This window comes from Sturnira hondurensis, unplaced genomic scaffold (assembly GCF_014824575.4).
Source record: "Sturnira hondurensis isolate 20B ecotype Veracruz unplaced genomic scaffold, ASM1482457v3 Scaffold0022305, whole genome shotgun sequence".
Taxonomy (NCBI): Eukaryota; Metazoa; Chordata; class Mammalia; order Chiroptera; family Phyllostomidae; genus Sturnira; species Sturnira hondurensis.
In genome coordinates, this window is record NW_028094936.1 from 1,411,370 (window position 1) to 1,428,746 (window position 17,377).

General features: G+C 39.1%; 1 protein-coding gene across 1 annotated transcript; it reads left to right on the forward strand.

Moving 5' to 3' along the window:
- The first annotated feature begins 35 nt into the window (after positions 1-35).
- Positions 36-16,370, forward strand: MRPL32 (mitochondrial ribosomal protein L32). Its single transcript, XM_037035397.1, has 3 exons — positions 36-218; positions 2,500-2,681; positions 16,076-16,370. The coding sequence occupies exons 1-3, from the start codon at positions 68-70 to the stop codon at positions 16,328-16,330; spliced, it is 588 nt and encodes a 195-aa protein (XP_036891292.1). The 5' UTR covers positions 36-67; the 3' UTR covers positions 16,331-16,370.
- The last annotated feature ends 1,007 nt before the right edge of the window (positions 16,371-17,377 follow it).

Consider the following 17,377-nt stretch of genomic DNA (forward strand, 5'->3'; position numbering starts at 1 on the left):
AGCCGAGTTTGACGGAGTCTACGTCTAGTGAGCGTACTGGCGGTAGGGGCGGGACTTACCAGCGCGGATGGGTGATCTTCCGAATGGGAAGATGTTGGCGGCCATGTTGGCTTTGGTGGCTCCTCAGCGGCCAATGGCTCGGCTCCTCCGAAACTTGTGGGAGCTACTGCAGCGGAAATTTCTGGAGACCAGGCCAGACCTTTCCAGCCCTCCGTGGGGTACGTAAAGAATACCGGCATAGAGAAGGGGTAGATGAGGGAGCCCCAGGCAGCGTGGTGGGCACAATTCATACTCTGGCTTTTTCCCGCTTTCCGATCCTCCATTTCATGGACATGAAATGTCCATGTCAAGGACATTTACTTAGGAACAGGAGAGAGCTGGCTTTTTTCTGCTTCTTCTCGGCAATAAAGAAAATAGTCCTCTCTCACATTCCTACACAGAATGTCACCCAAACTCATTAGCTCAGCATTTACAGCCACCACCATCTGGATTCTTTTATTATCTTTCTTTTCCAGTCCTCCCACACCTTAAAGCAATTCATCTTCTTTTGTGGTATTTGAGCTCTGTGCAGTTGAATCCAGATCCCCTATTACCGGACAGGGGCCTGGACCCGAGTGGGTCTGCCTAGCACCAGCTGTAGTGCTTGGGTTCTTGTATAGGAAAGAGTTCCCAACACGAATCTAGGGGCAATGACTCAAGGAAGGGCTTGCTTAGCATAGAGGGAGCAACAGGAGAGCTTTGGCTTGCCTGCTGCTCCCTTAATTCACTGGAAAGTCAGGAGAGAGAGGGCTTTAGGGAGGGGTTTAGGGGGATTAGCATGGGACAAGCTACCGGAAACCCATTGCTTTAGAGTTTAGGAGAGAGGTGCTCGGGAAGAGAGAAGTGGGGGTAGGGCGAGAGGAAAGGAAATGCCCCCCCCCCACTTCTACCCACAGGGAGAGCACATGGGAGCTGGGTCTTTTGTCTTGAGGCTTTCATCTCTTGTGGGTGGGAATCTTAGGAGAGGTCTAAAGGTAGAGGTCTGAAGTTTCCGTAGAATACTCATCAGTTCTCCAGATGTGACCTTTTAGGGTCCAGATCTCCACTGATTGGTCAGTGACAGTGGTCTTTGCAATTGGTCCTACTGTGGCCCACCTGGTTTTGCTGGTTTTCCGGGCCTGATGCTAAAGTACAGCTGAGGCCGAGATGTTATCTCCAGAGAGGAAAGTTCAGAGAAGTTTACCCTGGGGGCGAGGTTCTTTTTGCCCCAGTTTTGCCCCCTGCCAGATCTTCCGCTCTGGTGACCATCTCCATCTGGCTGTAAATCGATCCGCCATTGTGTTCAGCCATCTCTCTCAATTTCCCTATGCCACTTTCGAATGAATTTTAATAGCTTCGCTATCCTGTCTCACCTGTCTTTCCCCCAGAAAATAATTTGAATGGGAAGCTTCTTAGATATTAAAATTGGCATTGCTTTGGTATTTACATTCTACACGTTTTCTAAGGTGTCCTAAATTTGATAATACCCAGGCAGTCTGAACTGAGAGCCGACTCACTATATACCAAAGTCTACCTGCACTTCCTGGGATAATTTCCAGAACAATTCCATTAGACATCCCCACCTTTCAACTGATGAAATAGGTCTGAAAACGTCTCTAGGTTAAACATACCTTCCAGAACCTGTGCTGTTAACCACTGGGCTATGCTTAGAAAATACGTTTAGATATATTGAAAGGGAGTACCAGTTAAGTGTTTCAAAGCTTTGTATATTCTTAAGAGTTCCTAAAATCTAAAGAAATATTGCAAGTCTGAGGAATAGGCAGGAGAGGGTTAAAGAATCTATTTGATTTTATATACAATTTAGAAAAACAAAAGTGAAATGTTCATGGTTATATAAAGTACTATCATACAAAGAATGGTGAGCTAGTTTTTTTTCTTGTAAAACAGACAGGAATCAAGGTTAAATACTATGAACTAAGAGACTTAAACAGGGCCTGCCAACTTAGGAGTGTGTGACAAAGGAAGAGTCAGTGGGCAGTGATCTTAGTGTTGGTTAGAGGTGCAGCTGGGGACTTTCATGCTTAGATTTACTTGTAAATTGATTAGGTACTGCCCACCAACTGGATATGGACAGCTGAGTGATTTTCTTCTTCTTTTTTAAATTTTGGCTTTGTTTGTTTTGTTTAAATTAGGTGCCTCAGTCTTGTATTTATGTTTAGCACTAAACCCCAGAGTTCTGTTTTTCATAAGGTAAGAACCTCTTGGTAGGATTTCACTGATTTATTTCAGCAGGTGCCTCTAAGAAAACCTTGTATTTGTGTTCTTTAAATTTGCTTTATGTATGAGCTTCAGTGTAATTTAATAGCTAAGATTTTCTGCTAAATATGTATTGAGTGTAATATTCTAAATTATCTGTAAATATATCTGTTTTCATATCGCTGTTGACTAAGGAGAATGATACCTGTAAATAGACATTTAGAAGCTAAAACTGATTCTGAATCTCCATGTTTTATTTTGTAGGACCAGCATTAGCTGTCCAAGGTTCAACTGTATTTATAGAACCAGCAAATAATACTAATGGAAGTAAGGAGATCTCCAGCCTTTTGGATAGTATCTTTTGGATGGCAGCACCCAAAAACAGACGCAGCATTGAAGTTAACCGGTGTAGGAGAAGAAATCCTCAGAAGCTTATTAAAGTCAAGGTAATACGTTGATTTTTGTGAATGTGTTTTTTTCTCATGACTACTACCACTGCATATTCTCCTAGTATATCCATATAACCCATCAGTACATTATTCTCAGATTTTATATGTCTACTTTCTTCTGGCCTAAAAGTAAAATACAGTATTCTGTATGTGTACTGTGCTGTAGCCTAATTGGTAGGAACACAGTCAAGGAGGGAGTTTGGAGTCTCCACAGAGGACCATTTTGGGAAGAGCATAAATGACTTTTTAACTGTGAGCTGTGCCAGTCCTGGGCTATGTGATTTGAAGCATATATGGGTAAACATTTTAACTGTGGCAGAACCTCAAATTAAAGTTAGAAGCAATAGTTATATTGGATCTTGGGTTTTACTGGCCTTTACCTTTTTATTTTATTCTTCCCTGTACCCCATAAAATGCTGCAAAGAAAAATCCTTCGATTAGTAATAAAAATAGCTAACATCTATTAAGTGCCTGTGATATATCCAAGATGTAAACTATCAAATTCAAAGAGCCCTCCAAAATAAATATTGCTCTGACCATTTTTAGGTTAAAGAAACTGAGGCAAAAAGAATTGACCTGTGTTCACAAGCTGCTAAGTGGTAGAGCCAGGGTTTCAGCGCTGGAAGTCTAATTTTTTAGCTCAAATTCTTCTCTTGAAAATTGGTGTGTTTTATCCTCAGGCAACTCCACACCTCTGCTCTCTTCATTCAATTCATAGATACACTTGTCATTTATCTAATAAGCAAAAAGTATAGTTGTTTATTAACTTTGATCTGTTAACTTATGGCCTTAATGGCCATGTTTAAATTACTGGAATTCCACAGCACCAGCACAGTGCATATGAAACTCCAGAACAGAGAACTTACTATTAAGCTTCTATGTTGCTTATTAAACCAAGTCCTTAGAAGTTAGTTAGGCCAAGACGTATTACTGACTTAAAATCTGGATCTGAAAAATACTTCATTNTAGTTGTTTATACTATACTTAACTTTGATCTGTTAACTTATGGCCTTAATGGCCATGTTTAAATTACTGGAATTCCACAGCACCAGCACAGTGCATATGAAACTCCAGAACAGAGAACTTACTATTAAGCTTCTATGTTGATTATTAAACCAAGTCCTTAGAAGTTAGTTAGGCCAAGACGTATTACTGACTTAAAATCTGGATCTGAAAAATACTTCATTAACTAAAAGAACAATAATTCATACAAGTGGGTGAGAAAATTTAATTTTTTAGGAGTAAGATCTTGCTCCAATCCATTATGTATTCCTGACTGTGTGTTTATTCTGAGGGAAAAGAATAGCTCTTATCCTGTGCATTCGTTGTCTTCATTGAACTGTTTTCTGCTGCATATAGTTTATTATCCTGGGTGCATTGTTTAATTATTAAATTCATTGGAGTGGCATTAGCTAATAAGTTTCAGCTGTACAATTCTATAACCATTACCAGTATATTGCATTGTGTTTTCACCACCCCAAAGCAAGTCCCCTTCCATCACCATGAATTTGGCTTCCTTTGCCCATTTTTACTTTTCCTACCTCCTTACCCTCTGATAATCATCGTACTATTGTCTGGGTCAATGAGTTGTTCTGTTTCTTGCTTTCTGTTTTCTGTCTCGCATATGAATGAAGTCATATGATTCATTTTCCTGCTGACTTATTTCCCATAGCATGATGTTCTCAAGGTTTACATGGCAATATTTCATAATTTTTTTTGTGGCTGAGTAGTAGTATATATGGTCTACATTTTTTTTTTCCATATCATCTGTCAAAGGGCACTTGTTTTCATTTTTGGGGGCACTGAATCATGCTGTAATAAACATAGGGGTCTATATATATCTTTGCAAATAAATGTTTCCAAATTTTGGGGGTTGATAATCCAAAGGAGGGGATGCCTGGGTCATCTGGTAGCTCAATTCTTACTTTTTTTGAGGAACCTCTATCCTGTTTTCCGTGGTGATTGTACCAATGTACATTTCTACGAGCAGTGCAAGAAGGTTTTTTTTTCTCCCCATCCTCTCTAGTATTTATTTCCTGTCTTTTTGGTAATAGCCATCCTAACATGTGTTAGGTACTATCTCACTGATTAGCTTTTCTCTTATTACTAGTAAAGTTGAGCATATTTTTGAAAATCTGTTGGCCATTTGTATGTCACATTGGGAGAAGTATCTGTTCAGGTCCTTTTAATTGTGTGTTTTGGATGAGTTTGTTTTTTGGATGGGTTCTGTGTATGAGTTAATTTTATATTTTTGATATTAGCCTCTTATTGGAGGTATTGTTTGCAAATATATTCTCCCATCAGTTGGTTGCCTTTTTGTTTTGTTGGCAGTTTCTTTTGATGTACACAGCTTTTTAGTTTGATATAGCCCATTTATTTTTGCTTTTACTTTTCTTGCCTTTGGGGTCAAATTTATAAAATCCTCTCTGAGACCAAGATCCATAAGTTTAGTACCTGTGCTTGCTTCTGTGTGTTTTACTGTTATCTCTTTTGAATGAATTTTTGTGGTATCAAGTAGCACTCTGCTCTTTCGCACGTGACTTTCCAATTTCCCAGCACCATTTATTGAAGAGGCGTTCTTTTCTCCACTATATATGTATGTCTCCTTTAACAAAAATTAGTTTCAGGTATGTGTATGGGTGGACTCTCAGTTCTATTCCATTGATCTGTGTGTTTATTTTTCTTCCAACTGTTTTGATTATTATACCTTTGTAGTATAATTTGAAGTAAGGGAGTGCAATACCTCTGTCTTTGTTCTTTTTCTCCCAGTATTACTTTGGCTATTTGGGATGTTTCATGGCTTCCTACACATTTCATGATTTTTTTAAAAAATTCTAATTATTTTTAAAATGCCATTGGGATTTTGATAGGGGTTGCATTAAATCTGTATATTGCTTTAGGTGATATGGCCATTTTAACTGTTGATTGTTCCAGTCCATGGACATGGAATACCTTTTTATTTCTTTGTGTCATTTTCAATTTCTTTCACCTGTGTGTTACAGTTTTCAGTATATAGGGTCTTCACTTCTAATTAAGTTTATTCCTAGGTGTTTTTGTTGAAGTTGCAATTGAATTTTTCCTGAGATTTCATTGTGTTTTTAAATACATTTTATTGATTATACTATTATAGTTGTCCCAGTTTCCCCCCCTTTGCCCCCCACTACACCTGGTACCCACCTCCCCTTCAATGATCCCCTCCTTAGTTCATGTCCATGGGTTGTGCATGTATGTTGTTTGGATTCTCCTTTTTCTATACTATTCTTTACCTCCCCGTGTCTATTTTGTACCTACCAATTATGCTTAATCCCTGTATCTTGTCCCCCACTTTCCCCCTTACCCCTCACAGCTAATACCCTCTAAATGATCTCCATATCTGTGATTATGTTCCTGTTCTGGCTGTTTGCTTAGCTTGCTTTTTCAGATTCAGTTGTTGATAATTTTGAATTTGTTGCCATTCTGCCATTCTCACTTTTGATATTCTTTGTCTTCAATAGGTCTCTTTAACATTTCATATAATAATGGCTCGGTGATGATGAACTCCTTCAGCCTTATGTTGTCTGGGAATCACTTTTATCTGCCCTTCCATTCTAAATTACAGCTTTGTTGGATAGCATAATCTAGGTTGTAGGCTGTTTGCTTTTCATCACTTTAAATATTTCTTGCCAGCCCCTTCTAGCCTGCAAAGTTTCTTTTGAGGAATCAGTTGACAGTCTTACGGGAACTCCTTTGTAGATAACTCTCTGCTCTTCACTTGCTGCTTTTAAGTATCTTTAGCCCTGGCTGGTGTACCTCAGTGGATGGAGCACCAGCCTGCGCATCAAAGGGTCACCCGTTTGATTCCTGTGTGCCTGGTTGTGAGCCAGAACTCCTATAGGGGGTTGCGCAAAAGGCAACCACACATTGATGTTTCTCTCCCTCCCTTTCCCTCTCTAAAATTAAATGAATAAAATCTTTAAAAAAGAAAAAAAAGTCACACGAAACTCTCTCCTTTAAAAAAAAAGATCATCTTTAACCTTTGCCATTTTATTTATGATCTGTCTTGGTGTGGTACTCTTTGGTCCAACTTGTTTGGGACTCTCTGTGCTTTCTGAATTTGTATGTCTATTTCCTTCACCAAATTAGAGACGTTTTCTTCATTGTTTTTTCAAATAAGTTTTCAATTTCTTGCTCTTTTTCTTTTTGCATCCCTGTGATTCAGATGTTGGTACTTTTGGGGATGTCCCAGAGGCTCCTCATACTATCCTCATTTTTTAAAATTCTTTTTTCTTGCTGTTCTGGTTGAATGCTTATTTCTTCCTTATGTTCCAACTCATTGATTTGAATCCTGGCTTCATCACCTCCATTATTGATTGCCTATAGATTTTTCCTTATTTCACTTAGTGTACCCTTCATTTCTTCTGGGGTCTTTTTTATGTTGCTACAGTTCTCAACAAGTTCTTTCATCATGTTGATCACTACTGTTTTGAACTCTGCTCTGATAGGTTGTCTATCTCTGTTTCATTGAGTTCTTTTTCTGGGATTTCTTTCATTTGGGCCATCTTGTTTGTCTCCACAATTTGGCACCTTCCCTATGTTTGTTTCTGTGTGTTAGGTAGAGCTGCTTTGACTTCCTATTTTAGTGGTGTGGCCCATTGTAGAAAAAGCAACTGTAAATTGTGTGGGAAGAGCCATAGATAATCTCCAGAACCTGGCATCCCACTTCACCACTTTGTGGCTGTGTGGGGAGAGGGGACAGTGCTGCTGCCTGGCTTCTGGAGGTTTTCCAAGCAGGGTCTGCCTTCATTCTAAATCTGTGTGAGCCCTTTAAGTGGAGTTTTTTCTGCTGCCTCAATCTCCAGCCAGAAGTTACAGGGGTTTATCTTCCTGGTGCCAGAATCCTGAGCTGTGTAGTCTGGCCTGGGTCTGGGATTGCTTGCTCCCAAGGTATATTTCCCTATTTTTATCCATTACATGTCAGTATGGGACCGCCTGTTCCACTGCAGCCAACTCTCCTGTGCCACACTGTGTCTTTACACCTCTCCACATTTCTTCCCTCTCTACCTGTCTGGATGTATGTGGCTTATTTAAATCCTTAGTTGTCTGACTTGCATACAGTTTTCTTGATTTTTCTGGTGGTTCTGGGTATTTATTTGAAGTCTAGTTGTGATTCAGGGTGTCAAACTCATTTTCACTGGGGGCCACATCAGCCTCGTTGCCTTCAAAGGGCTGAACATTATTTTAGAACTGTGTAAATGTAACTACTCCTTAACTAGGGGCAAGGAACTTGGCGCTGCTGCTGGGTAGAAACGGTGCCAGGCTGGATAAAACAAGGTGGGGGGCCAGATTTGGCTCCCAGGCCTTATGTTTACCACCTGTGTTGTAATTCTTTGTGTGGTTTCATGAGGAGGTGAACCTTGTTTACCTATGCCTCCATCTTGACCGGAAGTCGAGATTTCATTGTTAGCACTGTATAGGAAAGCAGTGGATTTTTTTTAAAGGTTTTATTTATTTATCTTTAGAAGGGAAGGAAAGGAGAAAGGGAGAGAAATGTCAATGTATGGTTGCTTCTCATGCGTCCCCTGCTGGGGAACTGGCCTGCAACCCAAGCATGTGCCCTGACTGGGAATTGAACCGCGATCCTCTGCTTCGCAGGCCTGCGCTCAATCCACTGAGCTACACCAGCCAGGGCTTGATATTTTTCTTGTTTCTTAGGTAGGCCTGTAATGCTATAAACTTTTCTTTTATTACCACTTTTGCTATACCCCCCACCCCCCAATTTGGATGTGTTGTATTGTTTTTCTCATTGTGTGTGTGTGTATTGACCTCTTTTTTATTTCTTCTTTGATCCAGTTATTTAAAGATTTTACTTTTGTTTCTAGAGAGAGGGGAAGGGAGGAAGAGAGGAAAAGAAACATCAATGTACGAGAGAAACATTGATCAGTTGCTTCTAGCACACCCCCATTTGGGGACCCTGGTCTATAACCCAAGCCTGTGTTCTGACCAGGAATCTAACTTGCAACCTCCCACTTGATGAACAGTGCCCGAGCTGGTGAAGGCTGACCCAGCCATTGTTTAATAGCATGTTTAATTTCCATATACTTGTTTGGGGGGGGGGAGGTTCTTTCTTTTTACAACTGATTTCAAACTTCAAAGCATTATGGTCAGAGAATATAGTCAGTTTGATGTAAATCTTAAATTTTTTGAAGTTATTTTTATGTCTCAACATAATGATTATCCCTTCAAATGCCTCACATGCACTGGAAAAGAATATATAGTTTGTCGTTCTGGGATGAAAAGCTCTATAAATGTCAATTTTGTCTATTTGGACCATTGTGTCATTTAAAGCTGATACTACCTCATTGATTTTCTGTTTGGATGATTATCCATAGCTGTCAGTAGAGTATTTACATCTCCCACTATAATTGTCAGTTTTTCCGTTTACTTTTGTTACTATTGTTTTATCTATTTTGTGCTCCCTGGTTGGGTATGTATAATATCAATATGTGTTATGTCTTCTTATTCTCTTTATCATTATAAAATATATATCTTTGATTCTTGTTACCTTTTTTATTTTGAAATCTATTTTGTCAACTATAAATAAGACATCAGCTTTTCACTGGATGTAATTTGCTTGAGGTATCATTTTCTACCATTTTACTTTGAATTTATACTTCTCCTTGCATGTGAGATTAGGGTTTTTTAAATAACTTTTTCTTTTAAGATTTTATTTATTCATTTTTAGAGAGAGAGAAAGGGAGGGAGAAAGAAAGGAAGAGAAACATCAATATGTGGTTGTCTTTCGCACACCCTTTACTGGGGACCTGGCCCGCCACCCAGGCATGTGTCGAGACTGGGAATCGAACCAGGGACCCTTTGATAAGCAGGTTGGCACTCAATCCACTGAGCTACATGTTTAGTAAAATTCTCATGTGATGTCATTTGGTTCAGGGTTTTTGTTTGTTGTGAGTCTTTTGGTTACTGCTTCAGTTTCACTAGTTGTAATCTGTCTATTCAAATTCTTTGATTCAGTTTTGGAAGATTGTATGTTTCTAGGAATTTATCCATTTGTTTCCAGATTGTTCAGTTGGTTAGCACTTAGTTCATAATATCTCCTCATGATCCTTTTGTATTTCTTTGGTGTAATTTATTCTCCTCTTTCATTTCTGATTTATTTGGATCTTCTCTTTTTCTGTGAGTCTGGTCAAAGATCTGCCAATCTTGTTTATCGTTCCCAAGAACCAGCTCTTCGTGGATTCATTGATCTTTTTTTGTATTGTGTTTTTAGATTCATTTTTGTTTATTTCTGCTCTGATCCTTTCCTTTCTTTTATTCATTTTGGGCTTTGTTTATTCTTTTTCAAGTTCCTTTTAGTGTAAAGTCAGATTGCTTATTTCAGCTATTTTTTGTTTCTTGAAATAGGCCTCTAATGGTATGAATTTTCCTTTAGCATTGCTACTCTCTGTCCCATTGGTTTGAGGTTGTTGGTTTCACATTTTTATTTCTTTCAGAGTACTTTTGATTTCTTCCTTGATCTTATTGTTAACCCACTCATTGTTTAGTAACATGTTATTTAGCCCCCATTATTTGTGTTTTTCAGTTTTATTGTGATTGATTTTCAGTTTGATAGCATTCTGCTTGATATGATTTGAATCTTGTTAAATTTAATGAGATAGTTTCATGTTCTAACACATGGCCTATCCCAGAAAACATTCTATGTGCACTTGAAAATAAAGTATATTCTGCTGCTTTGATGTGAAGTGCTCTGAAGATGCCAATTAAATCCATCTGATCTAATGTTCTTTAAGGCCACTATTTCCTTGTTGATTTTCTATATGGAAGTTCTGTCTGTTGATGTCATTGGGGTGTTGAAAACCCTTACTGTGACTGTATTACTTTTGATTTCTCCCTTTGTGTTGATCAGGGTTTGCTTTGTATATTTAGATTGTAGGGTAAACAGAGGCAGTCTAGCTCCTTTACCCAGATGTCTGGAAGGCAAAGATAAACTGCGTTCTCATAGCCTTGAGACTGGGTTCTTTAAATGGTTCCCATAACATTGAGTGGGCTCGCATGCGCAGAATGTCCCTTTGTTATACAGTGTATTCTGGCAACCTTCTGGCTTTATCTGCATTTAGTACATAAGGGAGTTAGGGGCTTCCAGTGGGGGGACCTGCAGATTGTAGCATGCATGGATCGTCCACCCTTGAATAAAGGTATGTCAAGCATCCCCAGAGCTCCTCGTATATTCTTCCTTCTGCCCAAATCCAGAGTGGACCTGTCCAACCATGAACAGTCACAAAACAGGTGCTCGTATGTTGTCTGCATAAATGTTTACATGGGTTAATCCTCTTTTTGGAATGCTCACATTCATATTGTCTTTGTTTGTCTTAGTATAGCCTTTTTTTTTTAAGTCTGGTTTGTCAGATATAAGTATTGCTACCCCAGCATTTATTTCATTCTATTTGCATGACATTTTTTTCTATCCTTTTATTTTTGGCTGTGTGTATCTTTCATTCTGAGGTGGGTCTTTTAGTAGACACCAGATTTGTGGCTCTTGTTTTCTTATCCATTTATTAACTTATTTCTTTTAATTGGATCATTTAAGGCATTTACATTTAAAGTGACTTTGTAGTTATGTATGTATTGCCATTTTATTCTGTTAACCATGTTCCTTTGTTTCGTTTCTCCTCCTCCGTCTTGAAGCAGGTCTTATATTTCTATAATACTGGTTTGATGGTAGCAAACTCCTTTAGCTTTTTCTTATCTGGAAAGCTGTTTATTTCTCCTCCAACTTTAAATGATACATCACTGGTCTTTGTACCTCGCTGGGTAAAGTAGTCTTTGTTGCAGGTTGTTCCCTTTCATCACTTTGAATATTTCATTCCAGTCCCTCTGGCCTGAAATGTTTCTTTTGAGAAATCAGCTGACAGTCTTATGGGAGCTCCATTGTAGGTAACTGTATTTCTCCTGTGGCTTTTACAGTTCTGTTTTTTTTTAAAAATATGCTAGTATAATTATAATGTGTCATGTTAGGGGCACCTTTGGGTCCATCTTATTTGGGACTCTTTGTGCTTCTGGTGTTTGTGTCTTTTTCCTTCACCAGCTTGGGAAGTTTTCCATCATTCTTCAAATTAGTTCTTGATCGATAGCTTTCTCTCCTTCTTGTATCCCTATGATGTGTATGTAATTATGCTTCATGTTGTCTCATGGATCCCTTAAACCATGCATTTTAATTTGTTTTCTTTTTACTACTTTGATTGGGTGTTTTTTATTCCTTGTCTTCCAAATTGCTGATTCCATCATCTTCTTTATCCAACCTACTGTTTATTTCCACTGTATTTTTCTTTTCAGGTATTATATTCTTTATTTCTGATTTTTTTAATGTTTTATGTCCTTTTTTATGTTGTTGAGCATACTATAACCATGACTTTGAAGCTTATGGCTGATAAATTAGCAATTGCTAAATTGCTAATTTCATTTAGCAATTTTTTTGTAAATTTCTTCTGTACTTTGATTTGGGATGTTTCATTTTCTCCCCATTTTAGTTGCCTCTTTGTGTTTGTGTCTGTGTATTAGATCTGCTATGACTACCATTCTTGTTCGGGTGCCCTTACATAATAAGTGTCCTACAGCACCCGGTGATCCAGTCTCCTTACTTACCCATGCTAGGTACTCTAGGAATGTCCCTTGTGTGGGTTTTGTGGTTCTTCCTGTTATAACTGTGTCTTCATTGATATCGGCAGTTCATTTAGGTGATCCAATCTTAGGCAGGCTGGCTACGTGGCTCACCCCTGACCATGGTGTTTGAGCTGCTGTGCAGGTGGTAACCACATGAATCAGAATTTGCCTCAGCAAGGTTTGGTGCCTGCTGAGAGATCTCTGGATAAGTGGCTTGTGAAGCTTTATTGGATCTTGCTGTGGTGTTTTCTGAAGCTTGCCATTGGGTGTGTTTGCTGTCATCCTTTTTCAAAAGACTTGTAAGACAATGTAAGTTGCCACCTACAACTTTGGCAACTGGCTCTTGGCAACCTGTTTGGAGCTACAAGCAAGCCACAGTTTGTGCCTTTGCTGGGCCTGGGTACACACAGGAAGGCCCAATGTGCACCAAAGCTGCTTTTACCAGCACCAGGCCTGGGGGCTGGTCAGGTAAAATTTCAAGACACCCCAACAAGGTTCACTTCTGCCTGCCTCTTCCACCTGCTAGCTTCCTGTTAATCTCAGTCATGAAAGAATCTCTGGGTATACCCCTCAGTAGGCTGAAAGTTCCACAGTGTGTGGTGAGACAGTCCAGAGGTTGGGGTCATTGTTTTCCTTTAGGGTGATTCTGTCGGAGTGGAGTAGTCCACCCAAGAAAAATGGTGTTTGCATTTTGGGAAAATGATTTCAGCACAGGGATCCCGGCAGCTGTTCCTTGAGCTTCCTCCCCAGAGCCACAAACCCCAGGCTAACCTCATACAACTCTAGTTTGCTCTGCGCCCTCTCCCCTAGAGCACAGGGTGAGTAGCTGAAATTTTGTTCATTGGCCTTTTAAGAGAGTACTTATGTCTAACAGACCCCTGCTTCTCCCTGGCAGACAGAAACCTAGCTGCTTTTCTCAGCCAGGTGTTATTACATGGGCACATCTTCCTAGATCTGGTGCTCCCAGCTAGGGAGCTTGGCTAGACCCCCTACTCCTCAAGGATAAACCCCTTGCAGCTGAGATACACCTCCTGAACTTCAGCCACCCCACCGCCTATGGGAGCACACCAGCCCTTTTGTGTCTCAGCTCTTCCTGCCAGTCTTAATGTGGCTTCTTCTATGAATCCTTGGTTATAAGACCTCTGTATCTAGTCTTCAGTTGTTTATTCAGGATTATTGTTCTCTAATTTAAAATGACAGTTTGGTCGGTCTTGGGAGGAGGTGAGGTAACTTCCACCTACTCTGCCAGCATCTTGGATTTCCAGCACTCATACAGTTCTTTCTTGCTTTTTTAAATGAATTAATTAATTAATTTTATTTGCATGCAAAGACATGCACACTGATTTTAGAGAGAAAGAAAGGGAAGTAGAGACAGAGAGAAATACTGATGTGAGAGAAAAAGCCATCATATTCGCCCCAACCTGGGACTGAACCACAACCTAGGCATGTGCCTTGACTGGGAATCAAACCATGATATTTCACTTTACAAGACAGCACTCCAACAAGCTGAGCCACACCGGCCAGGGCTCATTTACATTTTTACTCTCCAATCTCTCTGTTCTTTCATCTGATTCCTAGATTTCTATCTTCAACATCACTAGTTCTTTTCTAGTGGTGTTTCTTCTGACATGGTCAGCTCTATTCCTTGGATTGCCAGTTTATTTTTTATCTCCACAATTTCTGTTTGGCTTTTTTTTTGTATTTTTAATCTCTTTGATAAATTACTCCTTTTGCTCATTTAATTGTATTTCTGAGTTCACTAAACTCGGTTTTCATGTATTGCTGAGTTTTCCCTTTTTTTTGAACTTTCATCTTTGTCATTTCTGGAGATTTTTAATTTTCTTTTTAAGCTACTTTGTTACTTTGGTTATTCATTGTATTTGATTATTTCTATGCCTAGACACTTGTGGGAATAAAGTATGCTTTTAAAAAATATATTTGACCCCCCACTGTTTAGACATTGATAAATAGAGGCCTTTCTTTTGAGTACACATTGCTGAAGCATAAGCCACAGTTGCTGCTTCCCCTCAGCCTCCCAGACCTCACATCAGCCCCCAGCAGACTCTGTAGCAGTGGAAATATTGATGCCAGCACACTCTTCACAGCCCTGAGGACTGACTGGAAGGCCAGAAATATTTCTCCCTGAGCAACCAGCACACACTGCAATTCAACCCATTGACAGAGGCTGCTGGGGCTTCTGGGATAGTTTTGGGGCAGTATTGCCTTCCCTGTGTGATATGACATGTATTCCTTGGGGAGGTGGGCATCCTTAGCCTGGGCGTCATCCCCGTTGAGAATTACAGTGAGCAGTGGTTCTCTGGGCCTGTGACATCTCTATGCTGCCTCCTGCAACTAGATACTTCTAGCAGTGTTGTACTATCTGAAGTTTCCCAGGGCCTCCACCAGGCTCTGTTGCAATGGGTGGCAGTTGTGTGGGTGGGTGGGGTGAGTAGTCAGTTCTTGCATTTATGGCCTTGCTGTCCTTGCTGTCCTCCTGGTAATGGTATCTGCCAGACCTCAGTTGCTACATTTGTGCCACTGTCACTGGGTTATACCATGGAATACTCCTGCCCTTTAGAGAGATCTTTCTGTCCCTCTAGTCCTTAGGGCTGCAGAGAGAGCATTTACCGTAACCCAATACCTCCACTGCTACAGCACTGCCACTGTTAGCTCTGCGAGGGTGAGGGGAGATAGCTGTGTGCCTGTGCTTTTGTTTTCTGCCTGGTAATAGCCACTGGTGGACCACAGCTTACACCCTTTTGCATTTTGTCTCTGCCCCTTTTACAAGGTGCAGTTAACTGTAGTGTGTAACTGGTTACTCAGGAGGAATGTTGATTGTGTTCTGTTCCTTAGAGCTCAGATTATCTGTGCTGTAACCCAACACTTCCCCTGCTATTGAGTCTTCTGGGGCCATAGTGAGCTCTGGGCTGAATCTTTGGTACCTGTGCCTGGCCTTCCTTTTTTCCTCTTCCCCTGTTTCCTGATATATACCCACCTTCAGATGTTTCAATGCATGGATCTCTCAGATGTATTTCTATGTTGAGCAGGGAATCCTCTTTTGCATTATTGCTGTCAATTTTGTTGAAATGCAAAAGGGAGAGAACTAGGGTTCTTCGTGTTGCCATGCTGCTGGTGTCCCTCCCGTATTTTCACATCTCACACCTACTTTTAAACACATCAAAAAGTCGTCTTTGAAGTTGTAACTGTCTCATTAAAGTTGAATAGACAGTATAAAAACTACTAAAACATCTTTAAGTCATAACAGGGAAGCTTTACATTAAGGAATAATCAGTGCTCATTTATTAAAACAATACACCATCTATCAACTATATTTCATATAAGAATTTGAGTTTCACTGTGGTGAATCAAGGGAAGCCAGCTTGTAATGTATTTATCTTGTTTTTCTCAAGGTAGATTGAAAGGAAAAGTGAATTTCTTTCTATTAGATGCTTAGTATTGGAAGATAGGGAAATAGAGTAGCATTTTATATAATGTGACTGCAGTGTAGTGTAGTTCAAAGACTAGACTTGAGTTCTAGTCCCAGTTTTTCTACTAATTCAAACTCAGTGTTCTTTATCCTGTTTTCCTGTGAAAATTAGGTTAGACTAGATGGTTTATGACTGCTTTTGCAGCATGAATACTCTAAGAATATTCAAATATAAGTATCACTCTTGTTGATAATTATTTGTTCATTATTTTGCCTCTTCTTACAATGCTTTTTGTTTGTTTTTTCATAGAACAACATAGATGTTTGTCCTGAATGTGGTCACCTGAAACAGAAACATGTCCTTTGTGGCTATTGCTATGAGAAGGTGCGCAAAGAGACTGTAGAAATAAGAAGACAGATATGGAAACAAGAAGGGGGCCCTTTTAAGGCTCCTACGGTAGAATCCATGGTGCTATACGTGGGAGAGACACCATCTGAACAAGATCAGGGCAAGAGGATCATTGAACAAGACAGGAAGCGACCATCCTGGTTCACTCGGAATTGACACCAGAGATGTTTAAACAGTATAACTTAACATAAAACATTTCTCTTGGAAAAAAGAAAGATTCTTTGTTTTCATTGTTTTGTGCTATTTTAAAATTATCAATGTGGCTTAAAGCATTCTTCCTAAGCATTTAGTTTTATGTGGATAATTTGAAAATAGGAATAAAATCTAGAAATGTTTATGCAGATGTTCAGTGGTTTTACATGTCTGTTTTTATTAGAAGGTTTTAAGTATACATTAAATGTCCAGGACAAAGTAATAAAATAATTTAAAATTTATACCAAGAGATATGTGTTTGGCCCTGATTTTGTTTGTTTGCCAGTGGTTTTTCTTAAACCAGAATACTTACACATATACTTTTAAGTAATATCTAGAAATAGGTTATTGTTTTAATTCTGGGTATTTTTTAAGTTTGTAATTCTAGCAATAAAAAAAGGTTTGAGTTTGTAATTTTGAACTAAAATTGCCTTTGGAACTTATGTGAGACATTATGTTAATTTACTCAGATAAAAATACTGACATTTTACATTAAGTCAGAATGACATTTGAAATTCATTAAATAGCTCATGAGATTTGTAATTTATTGCTTTGGGAGTGAGACTTTTAAAAGGAGATGTGAGTGAATCCAGTAGTGCACAGAAAATGTGCTAAGGCTGTTGCCTTTGCATTTTCCTTTTAGTTTATATTTTTATCATTTCTTGTCTCTTTATATCAATGGCCTTTCCAGCTTAAAGCAAATCATTTAATATTTGTCTCTCCCTATTTCTACCCTGAGCCCAAGTTTTGATGTTTTGTTTACTGTCTCATTCAGATACAAATAAAAGGTAGCTTATTAAAACACACAGAGGTAAGTAAGGTATTATAGTTGGATGGAAAATCAGGAGACAAGGTAAAGTCCAGAGACATATTTAAAACAATGCATACTACAATAGCCTGAATAACTATTATAATTAGGCAGCAAATTCAACATTGAACTTTCTTTTCTTTGGAAAGTATTTACATTAATAAGTTTTCTACAAGGTAAGACACAACCCAAAAGTGCACCTC